General features: G+C 37.5%; 1 protein-coding gene across 5 annotated transcripts in view; it reads left to right on the forward strand.

Moving 5' to 3' along the window:
- The window catches only part of tmem131l (transmembrane 131 like), a 53,531-nt gene extending 43,928 nt beyond the window's left edge, over window positions 1–9,603 (forward strand). For 3 of the 5 annotated variants that reach the window (XM_088633208.1, XM_088633209.1, XM_088633210.1), the window contains exons 24-34: window positions 345–494; window positions 1,028–1,619; window positions 1,898–2,025; window positions 2,427–2,590; window positions 3,747–3,944; window positions 6,061–6,145; window positions 6,241–6,350; window positions 6,434–6,566; window positions 7,157–7,239; window positions 7,608–7,744; window positions 9,158–9,603. In XM_088633208.1, the coding sequence (XP_088489334.1) occupies window positions 345–494; window positions 1,028–1,619; window positions 1,898–2,025; window positions 2,427–2,590; window positions 3,747–3,944; window positions 6,061–6,145; window positions 6,241–6,350; window positions 6,434–6,566; window positions 7,157–7,239; window positions 7,608–7,744; window positions 9,158–9,445 (2,068 nt within the window). In that variant the 3' untranslated portion in view covers window positions 9,446–9,603. The remainder of the gene's footprint in view (window positions 1–344; window positions 495–1,027; window positions 1,620–1,897; window positions 2,026–2,426; window positions 2,591–3,746; window positions 3,945–6,060; window positions 6,146–6,240; window positions 6,351–6,433; window positions 6,567–7,156; window positions 7,240–7,607; window positions 7,745–9,157) is intronic. The other 2 variants (XM_088633211.1, XM_088633213.1) reach the window with 1 other exon arrangement.
- Window positions 9,604–13,237: the final 3,634 nt, after the last annotated feature.

Raw genomic sequence — 13,237 nt, forward strand, 5'->3', positions numbered from 1 at the left:
TTGTGCACAATGCAGTTCTTCCAAGGATGTTCTTGACTAATGTGTATTCTTAATCTTTTTTTGTAGAGTTTTGTGAGATGGGAGTATACTTTGTGCTATGATCTGTAGTAGAACTGAATTTTGCATAAGATGCAGTCCTCGGCAAAAATAATCAGGAAATGTTTATGTATTACAGTGACTTATGACATAAATGTCAGTGGTTTGGACACCTTAACAACTAATCGGTCATTAAAGTATTTGTATATTTAGTTGTGAGCCGATTTTAGCGAGTTATGTACATTTTTGTGATTTGTCTTGCAATATTGCAAAGTTCTTGAAAAGATACAATTGTTGTTTTCCCCCAGTTTTTCTCTGGGTGGTGTGTGTTTGATGGCCTTCTATCAAGCCCAGTATATTCTTTCTGAATTTACATCGCCGGGATCAAGGCAGAACCACAACTCTATAATAGCTCGAGACACCAGCCCTGTTGATACAATCAGCCCCAATTCAATGAGGTGAGTTGCCTTTTTTTCAGCGTGGAATTTTGAATGCTTGGTCAAAAATTACAAAACGCTTTTATTTTTATGGTAAGTATTTACAATGAGTTAACAGCTCATTGTTTATAGAATTTAAAGGTCAGCTCACAAAACTTAAATTAAAAGTACGGCAAGCAGAATTGTTATAGACTGTGAAAGTGATACACTTGATCAGAATTCTATTTTGGTGGTGGTGGAGGGGAGTCCCCATTACCTGTAAAGCGCTTTGAATGGAGTGTCCAGAAAAGCGCTATATAAGTGTAAGCAATTATTATTATTATTATTATTATTATTATTATTATTATTTACATAGATGTTCTTTAACCATCATGGAGTGCAAAGGTCCATTTAGAATTGCAAAGTTGTTTTTTTACTACAGCTATCTTTTGAATGTCTTTAGATCAGTTGCCATTTTTTCCATCTTTAAGGGCACTTAAAGTAGCCATAATATTAGATTGCCTTTGTCATCAAAGATTTGTGCGACTTTTTGATTTTTGTGTTTTGTTTTTCAGCAAAGTGAAAGGTAGCTGTAAGACATTTGTGGATTCTTGCAATACATCAGACAAGAGCAAAGGAAAAGGGTCTCTTGCTGTTGCCAATGGTCCCATTCGAAGCCAGTATTCATCTAAGAAAAACTCTGGAGCTCCTGCTCAGCCACAGAAGAAACATAAAGTCTCTGTTTATTATACTAAATACAAAGTGAGCTCTGCAGCTTCCATTACAACACCTACTAACACCACAGAAGATGACTTTCAGGCAGCAAAGGAACCAGACAGCTCAGAGCATTGCACTGACCAGGACTCCAGTGCTTGTAATAACACACCAGAGGTCCCGGCCCTGTCTGAGAGTAAAACACACTTGAAAGAACCTTCTCCGAATTTCAAAGAAGATAAGGAAGTGGCACCAATTATGTTTCCCATGGAAATGCACTCAAGCCTCTCAGAGAACACTATTCTGACTCCAGGCAGTGGACCAGGCCTGTGTGTATGCAGCCCGCCTGAGAAGTCATGTAATGATAGCACCTCCACAGCACAGCAGTGTGGCCCCTTCTCACAGTTTACAGAGAAAAGGGGTTGTGACAAAAAGGACACCCCATCTTCAGAGGTTGGTATGATTAAAAACCTAGTTTTGACACTGATGCTTTCCGAATCATCTTCAACTGAACCTCTTAAAATTAAAAACGAGATCCCTTATTGGGAGGTGAAGTTAGTTATGGTCTCTGTTGGTACGTGATGCAGAAAGTTGAAATAATGAATATAAAGTTTAATTTCTGAATTCATGCAGTTTTGTCAGTTTTTTTTTCCTGTGATATTTTAGAGCTTAAAGGAAAATCAAATCCTGCGTACAGGCCATGTAATGTTTTGTTGTTTCTGTCCATTCAGCTAAAAGAAGACAGTAATTCAAAGAAAAAGTACATTGACAAAACAGAACTGGGCAACACTGCTGTTAATGGCAAAGCAAGAAGGAACCCAGGCAGGAACAGAAAAAAGGCCACAGAGGGTGTAACTGGGTAAGTGAATTCAGTCTCCTGTTTTGTGATGCACCACGTTTGTAACCTAATAGTTAATTGGCCACCAATTAATAATGCATAGACAAATGGAGATTACAAAATGTTTCTCATAAAACATGCTCCTAGTTTTGCATGAGACCTGTTATCCAGTTACATTCCAAAGACCTGTTCAATGTAGCTGAAATAATCAAGAAACCAATTAAGTAAGTGAGAACTCATTTGGTTCGAAGACCAGAAGAACACGCATTGCATGACATTATCAACCTCTTTGTTTTTCCTATTAGGGATGTGGTGAATAGTACTTGTTTTTTTAGTCAGTTACTGTTATTGTACCTGATGGCTGTGGTTTGAGATAAAAATGGATGCAGTCACATTCATCTTGTTTCTTTTCATTCATACAGAGTTCCTGAGCACAGTGTGCCTCTGCTGGGAGAAAAGAATAGGGATATTGAATGGAGAGAAAATAGGAACCCCAATCGATCACGAAACCGCTACAGTAATGGAAAGCAGGATGGTGCTAAACCAGGACCTGGACCAGAGAGCCCTGTAAAACAGATGCAGAATGGTAGGTGAACCATGCCCTGTCTGTTAACAATATTTGCTCTGTGGAGCTTCCTGAAGTACCTGGAGGTTTGTTTCAGAAAACAACTTGAGAGTAGTGATCTGATGGGATGTATGCCCTTTTCTCACCTGGCAAAGCACAGTGAAACTGTCCTGTTAATGTTTTGTATGTCTTCATGTCCTTAATTTGTCCTGCTTAGTATGTCTTGTTTTCCTATCAGACCTAGATTTGTAAACGTTTCTACAAGCAATCTTAGCAGTTGTAAACATTGAACATATGCCTTATGGATCATTGTTAAAAATAATGAGATCTAGTACTGTTGTATCCCATAATCTGTGTCCTTAGATCTAAAGCTATTTAGATTATTGTTATGTTGTTAATAGTTGGAAAAGTCACTTATATAGAGGGAATACTTTTGGGAAATGATTTGTATGTGGTGGCCATACAAGGATGATACATTTTCCTTCATTTGAGGAGTTCTAACAACAGATTTCTGATGTTAAAATGGTATTTGGCAAATTATATGTTCATAAAAAGGATAATATGAAAAAATATTACTGCATGCACCAAGGAATCTTTTAAGGAAAAAAACGAATTTATATTAACACTAGGGGTCATCTTTGCCATGTGAGTACAGTTTTCTGCACATTTCTGTTGTACTGTATGTATTCTCTCACTGTATCGGCTCCATGATTGTATCCTAGAAGGGTTTGTGTATAACATTCTAGCAGCTTATTTTCCTTCTGTTAAAATTAGATTAGAGGTAATTAGATGTTAAAGGTAAAATAATGTTGTTCTTTGTAAAGGCAATTGAGTAGCAATTCTGCATTTCTTTGGGGAAAGCAGGAACAATACATTTTTATATAGAAAAGTAAAACAATTGTGTATGCTACTTTCTTATGTGTAAATAGTTAAGCATTCAAACATTTATCCCATTATGCTATAGAGTAATTTTGATTATTAAAAGTACTGCGAGGGGAAAAAGCAGAATGAATATGATTATGAATATGAGGTGATCTGTGTCCAGAAGTGCAGTTCAGTGAGTACATTTGTGGGGAAGATGGGCCAAACCAGTTGTCCCAGAATGGACTGGCTGGTATAACCTGACCCACTGGAGGTCAGAGGTAGACGCTAAGAGCCGTGTGGTTCTCCCATCCAGGCGTGTGCTGGGCGAACCCAAGGCGGAAGTGCCAGGAGCGCAGGCTGCTGTGGGAGTCTGGCTCGGATTCGGGCAGCTCTTCTGGCAGCGTGAGAGCCAGCCGGGGCAGCTGGGGGAGTTGGAGCAGCGCCAGCAGTCTGGAGGGAGAAAAGGACCACAATGGCGCCAAAGTGCACTGCCCTGCCTCAACCAAGAAAAGTACGTCCCTTTGTAATTAGTTTCCACCACTCACCTGAACAGTCATTCTTTGCCCCTGCTTAAGAAAACTCCAAGACTTCCCGTTTAGTTGAGCCAGTTCGTCATTCGTCTTTATTGCCTGTAAACTGTACAGTAACTTCTAGGGCAGTGGCAAACAGGTGCTCAGTGTTTTGCGCTGAACTGCCTTGAGAAAGTGCAGCTAAATTATAAGCCCTGTACGATGGCAAAGCTTCTCTAGCCTCTTTAATAAAATGTGCAATCAAGAATCAAATACAGCAAAAAGAATACTCATCTTAATAAGGAAATCAAGTGATTTGTGTAAATGTTTATTTTTTTATAGTGTTTAGTAGACCTGCTGCATGAATGGGACCTCTCCATGTTCAGTAGACTTTATTGTAAGTTGACTTAAATGGCCAAACACAAAAAGCCATTTGAAGTCTTTTGGGGTTCAGTAAACACAGCAGTAAAAACCATCATTAACTGCAATTAATAACAAGCTGCACAGCACATAAACAACACAAATATTTTTAAATTCTTGCTACATTTTTAGCATGGAATACCCTCTCTTTGAACATCAGATATTGGGATACAATATTGGTATATCACCTCAGAAACAGACACTTAACAGATTAAATATTCTTGCAGGATCATCTTTTTTTTAGCTTTCAACTCTTCAAAGGTTCCTTCAATAGTCGGTGATATACCGTATGTTCTAATTCAGCACTTGTCTTGCTCAGTGTTCGTGCCCAAGGCATCAGCCTGGAGCTCCAGCCTCTCTCCTAATGTATGCTTTCCACCTAGATGGCTGGTAGGATGTGTAGGTTCCATCTGTGGGGGGAAAAAACTTAAGTTCTTGTTACTGTTCCACCTCACTCTCGCTCATTGTCTTGGGGTGGCTGTATCTATTGCCTAGGACACACTGCATACTACGCTTTTGTGGCACTGATCTGTTTCGCTTGTGTCCTTTGTGTTGCAAAATCTACCTGGATCTGCCGCCTTGTGGCAGCAGTGTGGAGCAGTGTTCAGGGTTCTGTACTTGTTACTCAAAGGTTATGGGTTGAAATCCCAGTGGAAACACTACCGTTGTATCCTTGAACACAGTACTTCATTTAAACTGTTGTTAAGCTGTATACATAGTTTCAAATAAGTCTTTCTGAATCTGTTGTTTCATGCTTTAATGTACTTCCATCTTTCTCAGTCTTGGATTGATCTGTGAATGCTTGTTTTACCTTTAAATTGCAAAGTAATCTTTGTATGGTCCTAAAAAATGAAACTCTGTGCCATTTGTGCAATTTTACATTCACTGCCTGAATTCTGGAGATGCACAGTGGTTAGACTAATAGCACTGCTGCATCACAGCTCTTGGGTTTAATTTTGGACTGTAACTCCTTTCTGGAGTTTGCATGTCCTCCCTGCATTCGTGTGGGTTTTTGCCAGGTAATCGAGCTGTCTCACACCTTCAAGGACACGCTGGCTAGATAAACCTCTCTAAATTGTGCCTGGGTGTGTGTGCATGTCCTGAGAGGGCCAGGCTTCCTGCCCAGGGACGGGCCACAACCCTTCCAAGGAATAAGTAATGGGTAAACAGCCAGGCAGGTGTTGAAATTCCAAGGGCTTTTCTGAGTTGCTTGTTCTTAGCCTTGCTTCTGCTTCATGTGGGGTTTTGGACTTAATACTTGACACAAACCAGCTAATTGGCCAGGCCATATTTTTTGTTCTCAGTTGCTGCAGGCTGTTGATTACTGTATGTATACTAACAGAGATATAATCTAAAATCTAAAAATTCAGAGCAGACAAAGCAACTTGTCTTTACCTTCATAAAGCGAAGGGAATACAAATAATTTATTTTAGTGGAGGATATAGATTGTCAGAAAACTGTCAGAATTGCAAAGCAGAATTACAACCCCTTTGAGTTCAGAGAGGATTACTATAGAGTTTGTAATGGTTAAACCCTAGAAGACTGGAAGATTTTGCACAAGGATTTGTAATGGAAACAATTTGAGAACATTTAGAAATAAACTCAGATTAATAAGCTAAAGTTAATGATTTTAAGTTAGTCTGTGTACGCAGATGAGATGGAACAGAAGATTAATTTCTGTATTTTCCTTTTTAATAGTGGACCTTCAGCCCAGTGTTTATATGGCAGAAAGAGATTGTTGCCAGACACTCAATTCCAATTTCCGGACAGAGAGGTATGAAGAGTGAGTATGATGAGGCCTGTGTAATTTTTTAAATGATGCCATCATCTGAAGTTAATAATATTGCCTTAACCATTGTCTTTGTTGTTTTATTTAAGCGTGCATAATCTGTATCCGAAGGAGCTGTGCCAAACCCCTGACTCTCTTCTAGCTCCCAACTTTAACCCTACCTTTGCTGATGTTGCAGCTGGAGTAGAAAGGAATATGGGTAAACATCCAGAATCTATCATTTAGTGGATCTTTCACAAAAGGGCTTTTATTTGTTTTAATTTTTACTTTTTTTTCCCCTAGGGATGTCAAGTCCTTATTCAGCAGAAGAAATGTGGTCAGCACCCTCGATTCCTTTAACCAACGAGTTTAGATACAATGCCACAGAAAGCCTGTCATGCATACCTCATGGATCTTCTCATGGTTTTTACAATGGGTACATTTGTCTTTTTTGGTAGATCTAGTGCCTACAGTGCCTGAGATGTGCTGTTCTGATTGGACATGTAAAAAGAACACTGCTTCTTCTCTGTTTATATCACTTCAGTGGAAATGTGAAAGCTTGTATAGTTAAGCAGACAAAGATCCAATAGTCTCCAAAGGTACAAGGCCTCAGAGACTTAGTTTTTTCAACTTCTGCATTTGAAGTCGCTTCTTTACAGCTGCAGACCTTGTCACCTGAACAATATTAAGCAACCAGTTTCCATAGATATGTCTATGATCTCTGTGTCTTTGCATTATTAGACTACTGTGGCATTCACCAAAATAAGAAATGAGAGTAAGCCATTTGGCTTCTCTGTGCTGTTTGGCAGTTAATAGCTAATTGATCTGAGTATTTTATCAATCTATTTCTTGAAAGAAGCCAAGGTTTCAGCTAAATCATAACTGGGTAGCGTGTTTCTTATTTATTCCCATAATTCTTTGGGAAGTGCCTCATCAATGACTTTTAGTTGTTTGGAAAGTTTAGACAGTTCTTGAATTATACTTTGTGCATGTGCTGAATTTTTTTTTGTTAATGTTTTGTTTTAGCTTTCTGTGGAGTAACGCTAATACCCAGTGTACCTTCCCATACCCTTACTGTGAACAGAATAACTACTGTTCTGTGCTAGAAGGTAGGAATATATTGAAGAAATACTATGTGGATTTCTTTTTTTCAAAGATTGATCAGTGGGGAACTATTTATCTATTATCTATCAAGATATTGATACATTTTTATGTTTAAAAATGTGCTTCATTTTCATAAATGCTGGCAATAAAAGGGGTAATTAAAGGGGTATGTGTTTCTTTGAAAATGCTTTCTCCTTATCTCGAATGATATACTGGTTAAACCTGAAAAAAAAATGTAAGCCAAATAAATTAGTTATGTACTGTTTTTATGGTAAAGTAAGTGTTCATGCGTTCATGTATTCATAAATAATATCTGGCATTTGCTGTAATAAGTTTAAAGATGAAAATTAAAAACCTTGCCTGTTTCTTCCAGGAAATGCAAATTTGCAGAATGCCTTCCCGTGCCAAGAGAGACCCACCATGCCCTACTCCCCTCAACACAGCTGGGCTGAAGATAATATCCAGGATGCCACCTCTGCCTGGGACACCACTGGCTGTGTTGGCAGCAAGGTGAGGCTGAATCAGAGACATCTGCTGACTAACACTTTTCCAGAGTCCATCCATCTGAGATATGACAATACAGCTGAACATAAAATGCATTTGAAACAACTTTGGGGCTTTAGGTAGAAATATCACTGCCCCAGGTAAACCTAAGAAAGATTTTAGGTAAGTGGAGACCCGTCTGCTTATCTTGGGTTGTTGCAGCTAATTGATCTTCCAGCTGTTTTTTGAAAGAAGCCAGACTGCCAGATTCAACTACATGATTGGGTGCTTGGAGCCCCTCATCCCTTAGGGTGGAACGTGTTTAATGAAAGGAATGAGAGTATCATCTTGCAAAAGCTGAGTTGGACCTAAATGAACTATTAATGTTGAAAATAAGACTTATCAGATTTGTTTATTTCACATGTATGATAAGAGGGGAAAACAGACAGAAAGGAGTATTGACTATCTGCGATATTTTTTTGTGACCACTTACAGCAACAGTAAAGACAATGTAAAAGAGCAGGTTTGCTTTAGGGAGTGTTTGGAGTACTTTGCAAATGTAAAAGTTTTGTAGTTTATGTGCTTTAAAAATGACAAATTTGTCAAATTTCCTCATTGTCCTTTGTAGTATACCTATTAATTATCACAGTTTGTGCCCAGTGTTCCTATAAAATTAGCTTTCTGGTAACTAAGTTAGTAACAACATTGAGTTGAAGTCCTAATTTATTGGACTGAAATAATTATGGACTTAATTTGCTAGGGTTATTTCCTCTTTTCTGTGGTTAACAATACAGATGTGGCATACCTCACTGATTATGAGCATAGCAGTTTTTTTCCTGTTGGTTAAAAATAGTGAAGGCTAATGTTATTTTTCATCTTAATACACACAATAAGGGGACTTTTTATGATATTTAAGACCTGGCAAGGTGGGTGATTGTTGTTTCCAAATTTTGTTACCTTTTGCCAGTGAATATTCTTTTGGTTTGTGTCAAGTATTAATCTTTTGATCTATTTTAATGTTTTTTAAAAAATATTCAAATATACTTGTATTGATTGCAATTTCCATTTAAAAAAATCTCATCTCCTTTTATCAGGAATCTATACACATCAAATGCTGCCTGGCATTTCGAGAGAGGGAGCAAGGAATGGAGAGTCTTTTAGCTGTGGTTCATCTTAGCCCATTTTAAACATTTAGAGTTTGAGCCATTAACATAGTCAGGCTCTGTAACTTTCATGCTGTGAAGATGAACCAGAAAGCTGACAACCTCATGTATAGCCTTAGGTGCATTTGCCTTTACAATATCCATATTATACATTGTATTTCATTTTTCTTTAAATAAAATACAATGATTATATTTTTATTGTTTGAACTTTTGAACCAATAATGACTTTAATTTGTACAAAAAATCTAACACCTTTCCCATTTGGCTTCTTTTATAGCCATACTTCTCAGGCACCAGGAGTCTGTCCCCTATGTCTAGTCTGTTTGGCTCCATATGGACTCCGCAGAGTGAACCTTACCAAAGCCACTTCCAACTGGAGAGAGCAGTGCCTCAGTGTCCACAGTCACATTTTGGCAAAGAGCAAACCGGGACCTGCAGACCAAAGCAGTATTCCAGTTTCGATCCCTTTGGGGCCCACATGAACCTGGACATTTGGAACTCCTCAACTAGTCGAAGTCCAAACTCGCTGCTCTCTAATGACTCTGGATACTGCGGTGACATCTAAATAGAGTGGTTTTATTGTTGAAATAAGAAATGTGAATATACTTTTATTTTTTTTTTCAGAATTCAATGTTGTGCAAAGTTAAGCTTTTGTTGTATATTTTTCTAGATGTTTTGCAGATTTGAACATAGAAAATAAAAAAAAAAGTTTTGTACTTGTAAGTTTTTTTTTCAATTTGAGTGAAGCTTGTGCTTTCACCCTCTGCAAGGAAAAATATTAGATATAAGAGTAGCACTTAAAAACTTGTTATATACTCAATACCAAAACAATTTTTCTGGAAGTGATTTATACATCATGAGAATAAATTATCTCTTTATAGACTGCCAGGACTTGAAAGCTATTGCTATCGCTAGAAAAAGTCTATCAAATGAAGCATCAGGATGAAGTGAAGCTTTTCAGTGACTAATGGCACTGGACTGCTGGAGAGAGATAGCCAGGGTTTGTTTTCCAAAGGTCCGGATTTTAAAAGTTGCTCTGAGCAATTCTTTCTTTCTTCCAGAAAATTAATGCATTAAAGGAGAACAGATAGTCACATGTTGTGACTAGTTTAATGGGTGTAGTGCACAATCTACTATTTTCATGCCTCCGGGACCTTATTGGTATGGTGCTTGGTCCTGTCTCTACTTTGCTTTCTTTTTTTCAGGGTGCTAGTGTAGAATAGTGTACTACTACATTGCTCAGATTGTTCCCACAAAAGCCAGCTCTATTTAAAGGTATCAAAATGTGTGCAAGAGGTTACTGTTATAAGTCAGAGTTAGGGACCAGAAAGTCATGACATAAGCAAAACAACATATAAAGGGCAGTTTTTTCTCCATAAGAACAGTAAATATGGAAGGCTCAAGACTGTAAGAGTGTAAACTTTGCCCATGCATAAGAATGGAATAGTCAGATGGAGTGTGAGTTTCACTTGTAGTACCTCACTACAGTACAGAGGATCCCGTTATAAATCCAGGTTTCAGTCCTAAGTAATGCAACTTATAGCGAAATGACTTAGGAAATATCCATAAAGAATAATGTAATTACCTTGGGATACATCCCCAACATACAGTTCGGACACCAGTATATACATGTATTATTACCTATACAATAACTCATAAAAGGCAATACATAGAAATATATACTATCAATAACTCTTTTATAACAGTTGTCTCATGAAAACCAAGTCATTTGCTGCTTCAGGTTAGATTTTTTTCTGTGTCATGCATTTAAACCATTAATTGGATTGGTGATGTATTGCCTGGTGTGAGATCTAAACTTTTAATGCATAACCATTCATAATTTAAGTGAAAAGTATAGAAACATGTCTACCAGAAGAATTTTTAATGTTATATTTTGTATAGCAACGCAACGTCAAACAGTGTTATATACAAATAAATGTGAACAACTTAAATGTCCATGTGGGTGGGAAATTAAGATAGTATTACATCCAATGGGGAGGGTTTATGAAAATAGAACATGGTTAAATAAAATGTCATAAATGTTTTACCTGAGCCATCGGTATCAAATTGTTCATGTACTCTGGCACAGTTCTCGTGATTAATAAAACAGTAGTCATAACATGATTAACATGAAAAACAAATATTAAAAATAAACAATACCACAAGTAAGCTATACAAAATGTTAAACAACCCGCATTGGTTACACTTTTCACAACATAGAAAAAAACAGCATGCATTCTAAAACAAGATTATAACACAAGACTAAAACATCCCATCCTACAACATGAATGCCCTAAAGTGTATCAAAATCCATCTCCATATTCTATGAAGATGCATCTCCAACCAGGGAAAGAAATCTTTTAATCTGAGTATTCCACAATTAAGGAAATTGGAATTTCCTAAAATACCCAGGAGTGCAACCTCACTATAACAAGGTTTGAATTACTTAACTGGAATCTGGTCTACAAGTTAGAAGTCATTCAGTTATTTTGATAGCATGTGTAGTGAGGAAAGTAAGATATAATTTCCATCCAATGGGGAGGGTTTATGAAAATAGAAAATGGTTAAAATAAAATGTCAAAAACAGGTGGGGCGGTGGCTCAGTGGCTAAGGATCTGTGCCTGTGGCTGGAAGGTTGCCGGTTCATATCCTGCGGCCAGCAGAAGGATCCTACTTCGTCGGGCACCTGAGCACTCTGACCCTGTCTGTGTGTCTCATGGAGAGCAAGTTAGGGTATGCGAAAAGACAAATTCCTAATACAAGAAATTGTATATTCCTTATATATTCCAATTCCTTATCTGTGAAAAAATTTAGGCAGCAAAATCTATCTGAAAAAGATGATGTTGGGAGACAAGTATCACTCTTCCTAAATTTCGCTTTGGACCCAGAATACAGCAATGAAGTTAAAAAAATGGTCTAAGTACTGTGGGAATGCTAACCCTAACCCTAGCTGAGGATTAAAGTACAATCTGTAAGCAACCAATTCAACGACTCAACCCCCCCAAAAAAGTTGGGGGAGAAATATAACTCTTCCTAAATTTCGCTTTGACCCCATAATACAGCCATGATATTTAAAAATGTCTAAGTAGTGTGGGAATGCTACCCCTTACCCTAAATGGACTTTCAATCTGATCAGTTCTGCAATCTATGAAGCCCTTCATTCATCAGATTTGAAAAGGTTCCTCACTGCGCAAAATACAGATCCTGCCGCTCAGAATGCACGGCGGATAATGCAGTACATTACGTGCTGCGGGTTGCTGCACATTTTTTAAAAATATTGTTGTCAGACTGCACTACTTTGTAAAACCACCAGGTGGAGCAGTGAAAGCTTAACATGGCATCTATTAGCATTTGGGCTGTTGCCTGGTTTTGAATCCCAGTCAATGCGGAGGGACAATATTTTTCCAATTATAGAACTTAAGTTGTATACTGATTGGACTTTTATTAATATTAAGCTATGTGTTACATTATTTTAAATATAAAATTAATTAGAAAGTAGGGCTATTTTACAAGAACAGCATTTCTCAGTTCGATATGAAAAATAGTTTTTTATTCTAATTTGGCTTGTTTTGAACCGATGCCCTTCTTTCAGGCTTTCTGCATTGAGATAATCTATGTTGTGCCTTAATGCAAATTTCAGCAATGAGTAATCAGAATATTTTAACTTTAAATTCAGATTGTGAAAAATATATTACACACGTACTGTACTGTAGTGGCTTTAAAGTCATAGGGTGTCGTATGTAATGTATACCTAATGTACATACAGAAGTGGTAGCTAAATATAAAAAATACAAAGTACACAGTATTCCACCTTCTTCATAAACATTGTGTGCATCAAAGTATTTAACTCAGTAACTTGCCATGGTTAGTTTGGAAAAGTTTTGAAGCACTTGTTCTAACTATATTGTTTATGTACTTCATAAAAAGCAATAATGTTTTGTCCTTTTTGAAGAGTATGTAATAAGAATACATGCCGTTATTGTTGTAAAAAAAAGGTGTAATGCTGATTTAATACCACATGATAGGGAATATTAATGTAAGCTCCGGTCCTGTTGTTTTGTTCAGCTGAGCAGTTTGAAATATTTTTGAGTTGTGTGGAGTTCTCTGGTTCAGTTGCTGGATAGTTTTACGGTAATGTGACTTTGTGTTTTCTGATTGGTTACAGGCGGGAGAGAATGTGACTAGGACAGGGGGAGATCAGGAAGAGAGCGGGAGAGAACACGGAGTAGTAAAGGTGGTTCTTCAGTAATAAACTGCAAAAATATATATATATATCGATCTCTATCCAGTTACCATCTGTACCAGCAGAGTGTTAAACCACCATCGCACAAACACTACAGTTACATTAATATGGAAT

The sequence above is a fragment of the Lepisosteus platostomus genome, chromosome 1, assembly GCF_059453375.1.
Source record: "Lepisosteus platostomus isolate fLepPlt1 chromosome 1, fLepPlt1.hap1, whole genome shotgun sequence".
Classification (NCBI taxonomy): Eukaryota; Metazoa; Chordata; class Actinopteri; order Semionotiformes; family Lepisosteidae; genus Lepisosteus; species Lepisosteus platostomus.